The sequence below is a fragment of the Anomalospiza imberbis genome, chromosome 5, assembly GCF_031753505.1.
Source record: "Anomalospiza imberbis isolate Cuckoo-Finch-1a 21T00152 chromosome 5, ASM3175350v1, whole genome shotgun sequence".
Taxonomy (NCBI): Eukaryota; Metazoa; Chordata; class Aves; order Passeriformes; family Viduidae; genus Anomalospiza; species Anomalospiza imberbis.
Genome location: NC_089685.1, coordinates 44,338,227 through 44,347,216, shown reverse-complemented (window position 1 = coordinate 44,347,216; position 8,990 = coordinate 44,338,227). Strand labels below are relative to the sequence as shown.

The 8,990-nt window shown below is 42.2% G+C and overlaps 1 protein-coding gene across 2 annotated transcripts; it reads right to left on the bottom strand.

Moving 5' to 3' along the window:
• Positions 1–730: 730 nt before the first annotated feature.
• Positions 731–8,403, bottom strand: AMDHD1 (amidohydrolase domain containing 1). Of its 2 annotated transcripts, XM_068190413.1 has the most exons (9): positions 8,221–8,400; positions 7,588–7,694; positions 6,248–6,312; positions 5,381–5,658; positions 3,686–3,911; positions 2,847–2,971; positions 1,899–1,992; positions 1,362–1,522; positions 731–987 (listed from the first exon to the last, which is right to left on the bottom strand). In XM_068190413.1, the coding sequence occupies exons 1-9, from the start codon at positions 8,361–8,363 to the stop codon at positions 873–875; spliced, it is 1,314 nt and encodes a 437-aa protein (XP_068046514.1). In that variant the 5' UTR covers positions 8,364–8,400; the 3' UTR covers positions 731–872. The 2 variants fall into 2 exon arrangements, with proteins under 2 accessions (XP_068046514.1, XP_068046515.1); XM_068190414.1 differs by lacking the exon at positions 1,362–1,522 and having other exon boundaries at positions 8,221–8,403.
• Between the last annotated feature and the right edge of the window lie 587 nt (positions 8,404–8,990).

Here is an 8,990-nt window from a genome sequence, read left to right as displayed (position 1 = left end):
AACTCCAGGAGGACTGCAGCCATTCCAGTTTGGACTGCTACCAACATGCTGGCCAAAAGGGTGTCAGGTTGTCTTCTGACTCTGTCAGTGATTTTTCTTTTGTATTATTGCATGTATTTTGTTTCGTTTCTCTTTTCCTAATAAATTGTATTTCTGACTTGGAGTCTCTCACTGGTTTTGCTTTCAAACCAGAACATTTCTACATACTGCATTCCTAAATGATGTTACAAGCTGGGGAAAAAAGCAGTAGTTGAAAGAGAAATGAAAGAGTGACTGCCTTAAAAAAGTTAGGCTCCTAAGTTTCAACACATCTTTGAGTAAAAGTTATCATACTTACCAGAATCACATTCAAACTTCCACAAACAAATAAGTCTAATGTTATTTCAGATTCAGCCTAGAATAAATAAAATTAGGTCTTTTCTGCAACATCTGTATGACACTGCATGTGATCTTCTCCCAACATAGCCAAGGACCATCCCAAATGTCCATGCCTGAGCCCCTGGCCCTCTGTCACAGGTTACTTATCACACTCCCCAGTAAATCTTACCTGGATCCAGACTCTGTTTATTCATTGCCAGTTTGTTTTGGTTGTTTTCAAATATTATAATATTATAGATTAATTTAATAGAAAAACATTTTTGGAAACTGTCTTATTTAAGATTAATACAATTAGAAATTATTTTATTGTGCTGGAGAGAAGGACAATGGACATAGAGATGCACCAAATGGCTAATGCTTGGTAAGGTTTATTGGACTACGAGTAAGGTGAGCAGGCAAACAATTTACCAATAAATACAAATCTGATTTGTCTGTTGCTTTGAAATATTCCATGCTAATTTGATTTTAGTAGCTCACTAAACTACTGCCTTCTCTCAGTAACTGCTCATTGTCTCACACCTTGCATTTTCATAGATGACTTTTCCTTTAACTATAACGTAGTTGATCAATGCTTCATGTCCACCAAACTGGTAAATCAAGTGCTCCCACCTAAAAGGACAAGATGTTTAAAAATATGTAAACTTACATAAGAGCAGGTCACATGCCCAGCATACCAGGCAATTTTATAAGACTTGCTTGAAAATGGCAAAACACTATTCCATGTCTACATGTTGTCTCTTGCTGCATGAATACAGTGTCTATCAGTAGAGAATTTATTCCACAAAATAAACACATATTATCTCTAGGTAATTTGTAGTTATTCATGGATTACTTGTAATAACAGCCCCAAAAGTCTAAGGCTTTATTTTCCAATGGAGTAATTCAGGAAAATTAAAGTGGGTCTGAAATGCTACCAGTGTCCCTTTATTCAGTGAAGATAACTAAGGTTAAAGCACATTTCAAATGCCAATGGAAGAACAAACCTTGATGAATTTATGATAAGAAGATCCCCCTGCTTTCCAACCTCCAAGGAACCATGTGTGTCTGATTTGCCCAAAGCATAAGCTGCATTAATGGTGGCAGCTGCCAATGCTTCATTCATTGACATCTTCATGTTTACACAGGCCAGATGCATCACCATAGGCTAGGAGGCGAGGAAGGGGACAATGGGAGTTACCAGGAACACAAGGCTATTTATACTTCAAATCCATAAGCACTCTCCTTCTTCCTTGCACAACAGAAGGAGTTGTTTTGTACAACATAATTTTTGCCAAATCCAAAATGAGAACTCTAAAATCAGTAGCTTTGAGAGCATTTTGAATAGGCCTCCCAGTCCACATGAAAAATGGAACCCATTCTGGTTTCAAGAATTTCTGGCAAAAACTACCAATACACAGAAACAAACACAGACAGCTCTCCTTGTGCACATGAAACCAGTTTGAAGTGTGCAAGACCTACACACAAGTTGTACTAGTAAGAAATTTCATAATTCTATGGTTTCAGTATTAGGATTATCTTACCATTGAAAAACAGTATGCATTAGGATTAAAGTCACTGCCAAGAGCAACTATAACACCTTCTTCCAACATTTTTCTAGCTTGAGGTTGCTTCAGTCTAGTGGGAAAAATAAATTTATCAGTACAATTTGCTTAGTTAACATAAAATTATTTACAAGGGTAAAAGTAATCTCTCAGTTTGGTTACATTCATGCATTCAGTTACGCTGATCCTAATGGAGATGAAAGCTCAAATTCTCCTCTTGCATCCCTACCTGTCACCCTATGGACAACATAAATGGGAAGTGTGAGCCACAGCTTTTGCAGTAACTGTATGTGGCACCAGCCAGTATCAACCATCAGGCTCCAGACCACTGAAATTCTAGTATTTATCCAGACCTCAGCCACTTAAGAATTTACAAGATGAAAATCTTCATTTCTGAAAAAAACTAATTTTCTAGTTCTTACAACTTCAAAGACAGGCTCCAAAATATAAGCAGTGGCACATGCAATGCAATAGTCCCTTCCCAATCTTTGAGTCTGTGAGTTTAGTCTGCATATATTAGAGATCTTTCCACTTAGCAATTATAATGCAAAAGATGTTTTCAGTAACTTCAATATCTGGAATAGCCATTTCAGAATTGTTCAGCCCTTGGATTAATCTGTGTAGGTGTTTGCAGGGTGGGTACTTGGAAATACACTCTCTAGGAAGTTTTAGCCATAGTTGCCATAAAGCCACTCCGAATCTTCTGTGAGATTTCTCAGCAATCTCACCCGATTTTTGAGGATTTCCAGCAGAAATAAGACATAAGGAGGGAGGCTCATTCAGCTCTCAGTACATGTGATTGCCTTCACTGACCCAGACTGATCCTTAAGGCATAGATACACACTTATGCTTTTAGATTAAAAGACCCTCAAACCACACACATGGATTTGCAGTTACAGAAGTTTCCCTTCAATCTAGTGGCCTTACCTTAGCATGTAGGCTGTTGTTGGCAGAAGGACAGCAGCACACTTAGCTCTTGCCATCGCCACAATACCTTCATCACTAACTTCTTCCAGGTGGCTGATGGCCCGGGCTCCTAGTTCAGCTCCAAGCTAAGGAAATTTTTCAAGCAAATTACTCACTAGTCTCAATTAATTCAGTTTAAAACGTTGTTTCTCAATAATTGGAAGAGACAATTCACTATTAATGCAAAATATACCAGAAGAGAAATAGTAAAAAACGCTTGAAAGAACAATCAGAATACAGAGACAAAACATTTGTTAATTTACTGAGGGAAAAGTTGATCACTTTGCCCACCCAAGGAGTAGAAGCATACCTTCAGCAGTGTTTTTACCAGTCTAACACACAAACTATATGAGAGCCATGGATGAAAATATTATCAACTCCTGTTCATAAAGGATCCATCAGAAAACAGTTCACAAAATTGAATGCTGCTTTCAACGGGGAAGTCAAATAGGCTTTTAAACCTATGATTTTGGGTCATTCTTGGGTGCATGGATATCCACCCAAACCATGTTTTTGGGTCATTCCTGGTTGTATGGATATCCACCTTCCTGATCTGTATCCCATGTGGAAGATAAGCAAAGTCAATGTTTGATTAGCTAGTGCACATTAGTCCCAGAGGTCAAGGCTTTCTCCCATGTCCTTACCTCCAAAGCTGCACATGGACTGCTCTTCCTGGTACCTGTTTCTATCAGATGGTCTATTTCATAAAGTCTTAAAAGACAATCTCAGTTCTGAAAACTGCAATTCTTTCACAGATCGGGCTCTCACAGGAGCAAAAATGAATGTTATGAAAGACGTACCTCAGCAGATTTCATTGGATGCAGTTCATCACCATGGAAGTTAATCTGTAACCCTATATCTTTTCCAGCTTGAAGTATTCTCCTTGTAGACTCCAGATCAAAGACTCCCTTCTCACAGAACACATCTATATTGTTAACATGTATTTCACCACTTAGTTTGAGCTCTTTCAGTTTAGGAAGGTGGTTATTGATAATGTCGTCCGTGGCTTCAGTAGCAGTTTTCCCTCTAACGAAAAGAAAATGTTACAGAGCCATGTGAGTAACATCCTTGATGTCTGGCACACACTCAAGTCATACATGCAATTACTGAATTACTATGGAAATTATGTAAATATGAATCTCCCAAAAAGACTCCAAATTAAAAAATTAAGCCCCATTGTAATTCATGTATTCTCCAACATGAGTTACTTTCCATTCAAAGAATATTAGATTGTATTACTGAATGTTTTTAATAAGGTTGGCATCTTGGATGCTAACAAAGATAAGGGATACTTTAAAATATTTTTTTCTGCTTTCCTATTCATATATTCTGACCTCTTTATACTGTATTCTAAAATATAACAATTAAAATATGTAAATGAGCATTTAAATATGTTAAATAGTATTCATACAATATTTTTATGCAAGTATCAAAGCTCAAAGGGGATATGCAGTATAGGTCATTATTTTTAATTTACCTCTCCTCCTTTTACACAATTCAGAGTGATGGAGAGATAACTGTTTCTAATCAGAGGCACTTCCCAAGATTTGATTTGCCAGTCAGAATCATTTATGAATCCTCTATTACATAAAGATAACCCAGGAGAGATCACTAAATGCCTTACAAAGAGCAAATAATCCCAAAATATGCAATTTCCAATTTTAATATCTAATGATAAGGGATGTACAGCAGCTAAATGCCTGAGAATCTGAATGCTCATTTCAGGCACCATAAGGCACGCAGATACTGGCACTATGGAGTGCCACGCGAGGCTGAGTCGGGAACCATGCAATGGAATAAATTCAAGAAGCCTGAATTTATAAACAAGGTTATAAAGCAGAGCCCTTCTTCCATTCCCTTCTCACTGAGAGTCATCTGGGTTGCTCAGCCTCTGACAGTGCCTCTCCCTTTTCTCTTTCTACTCAGCAGCCTTTGGAGGAATTAGGACTGAAAGATTAGGGCCAGAGCCAAGACAAAACACAGGGAAACACTAAGAAAAGGTTTCACTTTTTGAGGGATATAATGACCCAAAATGCAAAACAAAACTGCTGTTGCTTTAATGCAATTTCTGCTCAGGAAAACATTTAAAAATTTCTTTATGAAGTTGAAAATGATCCAATAAAAAATATAATGCAAATAAAAAATTATAACGATTTTTAAAAATCAGACATTCCCCAAATCATGAGTTTGATTCAAAATGATGACTGGAGAGACTAAGGAAGAACTGCAGATTTCCTCCTGGTCAAAATGACAACCCAAGCTTGAAGGATAGCAGCAAATGCAAGCAGAAGAACTTTCTGTGTTATGTTCAGTGTGAGCATCAGCCCTGGAGGTAGGGGTTCTGTGCTAAGCCTATGCTGGCATTTAGGAGAGCTTCCTATAAATATTAGCTGTTGTTTTTCAAGTATGCTGTATTTTAGGAGTGCAGCAGAAGAAACCAATTTTCAATGCAAAGCAGCAGTATTTAACAAGAGAAAGAAGTCAAGTCCTGTTACTTGGGCATGGCATGAGCTCCGCAGTACGTTGAGGAAATGCCGATATCCATGGATTTCTGAGCACGTTCGATCACCCGGAGCATTTTTAGCTCCGTTTCCAAGTTCAAGCCGTATCCACTCTTGCACTCCACCAGCGTGGATCCTGCTCTGAGCATGCGGCCAAGGCGGTGCTGGAGGGTGGTGAACAACTCGTCCTCCGTGGCCTTCCGAGTGAGCTCCACGGTAAAATGGATTCCTCCCCCAGCCTGGTGGATCTCCATATAGGATGCACCTGCCAGCTTGGGTTAAAGAAAAGAAAACAAGAACCACCCCCCACACAATTAGCTATGAACAAGTGTGTTTTCCATCCAAGAGATACTGGAAAGTGCCTTGAGGTCTCTTTACAGTGAGAGAGACAAAGAGAGGAGGAAAAAAATCCCCATTAATTATTCCTACTTTCCCCTTTTCTTCTCTCTCCCTTCCACTTAAGTGAAGAAATACTGTAAGAAGCAGCATAAAGAAAATTACTCTGAAGATTTGCTTTCCCCTGAGTCCAAGGGGAAGAACTGATCTCTAACTCAAAATACATTTATTTGGAAAAGAAAAAGGAAAAAAATCAATACTTAGATGGTAATAGAAGGTGGCACTCTTGTATTGCTGCAATTAATGCAAAAATATATCAAGGGTAGCTGCAAAGAATGCAGGTACACTCCTCTCTCAGCCTATCAGTATTCAAAAATCATCCCTCCTTCCTCAGATACATTATCTGACAGAAATTATGTATTTTTCTATAAAAGAAAGATGAAAGTCACTAGGAAGTAGAAACAGTTATACATTAAAAAAAAAAAGGATTAAGAAAAATCCATCTGTGTCATTTTATGCTGTTACCTTCATTGCAAACTCATGAACCCTATCACCAGCCCACACTGGATGTGTATGTGCATCTACCAGGCCTAAAGAAAACAAAGTAAATGTACACTTCAGTTACTTCACTGTGGAAGAGAAAATATTATGAATATACAAGCAAATTAAATAGACAGCAGAAGCTCCCCTAAAAAGTCTCTATTGGTTAGAGAAAAAAAAAATCCAACCAGCCAAATATCTAAGATTTTCTTCAGAGGCTATTAATTTTCTTTCAATTTTTTTAGGTCTGACACCTTAGGCAAAATGTCTCCAGGTAAATGCATCAGTTGCTGAGTGTGTCATGTTATTTTGATAAAGTTTTCAAACACATGAAGAAAGGATAAATAGCAAACTTGGAAAGAGTTCATTAGACTTTAAGCCTGTACTCTAAAAAAAGGCAAACTGCTTAGGCTGGGCTTAGCACACTAGACTTCCTCTATCAACACTTATTACGGTGGGAGCCTTTTCTACAAGCTCTGAAACTGGCACTGCTGAATGGCAAGGCCACTGCAAGAGAAACAAAAGTCTGACAGCTCATGTACCAACACCACTTGTAGACTTTAACATGCAATACCCATCTTTTGGGGATTTTTTTATCAGGCAAAGTTGCACAATTTGTGACTTAAATCCCTTTTGCCTCTGAACAGCTGTGGGCAGAATGGACAGACTGAGTTCTGTGGCAGAATGGATCATGGGCTGAGAGAGCACAGAAAAGAACAGTGAATCTTAAGAGTCACTCTGTGGGTCAGCTACATTTATGTTGTGATCTATGATACAGAGGAACAGATCTACAGACAAAACAAGAGACAGAGCTCCACCATGAAGCCCAAAAGAACCCTTGCATATCTCCAGTGAAGGAGACTCCACTACTTCTCTGGGCAGCTTGTTCCACTGTTCAGTCACCTGCACAGTAAAGAAGTTATTCCTAGTGTTCAGGTAGAGCTTCCTGCGCATCAGTTTCTGCCCATTGACTCTTGTCCTATTGCTTGGCACCACTGAGCAGAGCCTGGAAACATCCTCAGGGCATCCCCCACTTCAGATACTTACAGATTTTGATGAGGTCCCCTTTAGTTGTCTCTTCTTGAGGTTGAACAGACCAAAATCTCTCAGTCTCTCCTCATAAAGAGAGATGCTTCAAACCCTTCATAATCTTTGTAGCCCTCCACTGGACCCACTCCAGCCGCTCCATGTATCTCTTGTACTGTGGAGCCCAGAAGTGGACACAGCACTCCAGATGTGTCTCACCAGGGCTGAGTAGAGTACCAGGATCATGTCCCTTGACCTGCTGGCAGTGCTGTTCCTTTGTATCATAAAAATACACGTACCTGGTAACACACACTTCCCGGAGCAGTCAATTATCCTTTCAAACGTTGCTTCTGAAAACTGATTGCGAATAACATCTGCCTGGCCCACAGCTTTGATACAACCATCCCTGCAAAACAAAGGCAACGACCAAAGAACGTGTGAGCCTGTTTAGAAGTGAAGTGCTCGACGACAGAGCTCCTGGAACAATAGGGGCAGGATCTTCAGGAGGACTGAAGATGCACGTGTGGAGGTGGTTCGCTCATTTTACAGATGCACAGCAAACGCAGGGGTAATGCCATGCGTTTCAAGTTGTTTGCCATAACACTTGTCCTCTGCTTAGATCCCTCTGGATGACACCTCGGTACTGTTCCGCTCCAATTCCTGCTAGGTAACACTGTTTTCCTCCTGCGGATCAGCGAGCACACAGCATCTGTCCGCAGGGCACTCGTCCCCTCACTCAAATAAAACTTGCCATGGCCGGGACCTGGATCATGCCCCGGGAAGCCACAGCCCCTTTGGGACTGTTCTCCCAGTGGAGTCTGAGGATGGTACCGGGAAGCCTGGACTGCGTCTGGGGGATGCCTTCCACCCTGCTCCCCGATCCCAGCCGGGCCCAAGCAGAGCCCGCGGCGCCCCGCCGGCCCCGCACTCACAGCCCCACCACCAGGCTGGCGGCCCGCAGCACGCCCAGGCTGGCGGCGCCGTCCCGCCGCAGGTACGGCTCTCGCCGGCCGCAGACCAGCACCAGCTGCTCGGCGTTCTCCAGCAGCAGCCGGTGCCGCTGCCGTCCCGCCATGGCCGCGGCCACCGAGTGCCGGGGCCGCTCGGCTCAAAGTCCCCCGGGGCGGCGTGGCCTCCGCCCTCCCATGCTGCCCCGCCTCGCCCGGCACCGGCCCGACCCCGTCTCCGGACCCGGCCCCGGCCTTGCCCGACTTGGTCTGCCCTGACTTTGACGCAGCCCGCTCCAGGCGCGGGATGCTGAGCTGGATTCGGTCCAGGATAACGTGACAACATGACCAGCTCCGAAGCACCGGGTTTTCCAGCTTGGGCTTCCCGGAGCTCTCAGTCCTCACAGCATTACTGGAGATTTCCCTTTGCCAAGAAAATAGGAGTCTCTGATTTGGCAGCGATTGTATGCCCGCGTGTCCCCACCCCGGCGTCCCTCACCTCTCCAGCATCCATAATTTTGCCCGCGCCAACCACCTTGCCCGCATCCCAGCAACAACCCCCGAGGGATCATAACACCTCCCACCGCGTCAGATGTTCAGGCAGACATTCATTTGTCCAGGCAGATATTAATTTATCCAATTCCAATAACGAAACGTTTGTGCGATTCTGCTGCCCCCTACAGAACGAGGGATGGGAGAATCAGGGAGCAAATACTTGCTCCCAACACGGATTTTTTGGTTTTCTTCTCTCTTCA

Coding starts and splice junctions, on each gene's coding strand:
- AMDHD1 (XM_068190413.1), bottom strand. CDS start 8,363: ATGGCGGGACGGCAGCGGCACCGGCTGCTGCTGGAGAACGCCGAGCAG. Junction 3,912..5,380: donor GGAGCTCATGCCATGCCCAA/GTAACAGGACTT, acceptor TCTTTTCGTTAG/AGGGAAAACTGCTACTGAAG. Junction 1,993..2,846: donor ACAACAGCCTACATGCTAAG/GTAAGGCCACTA, acceptor TTTTCCCACTAG/ACTGAAGCAACCTCAAGCTA.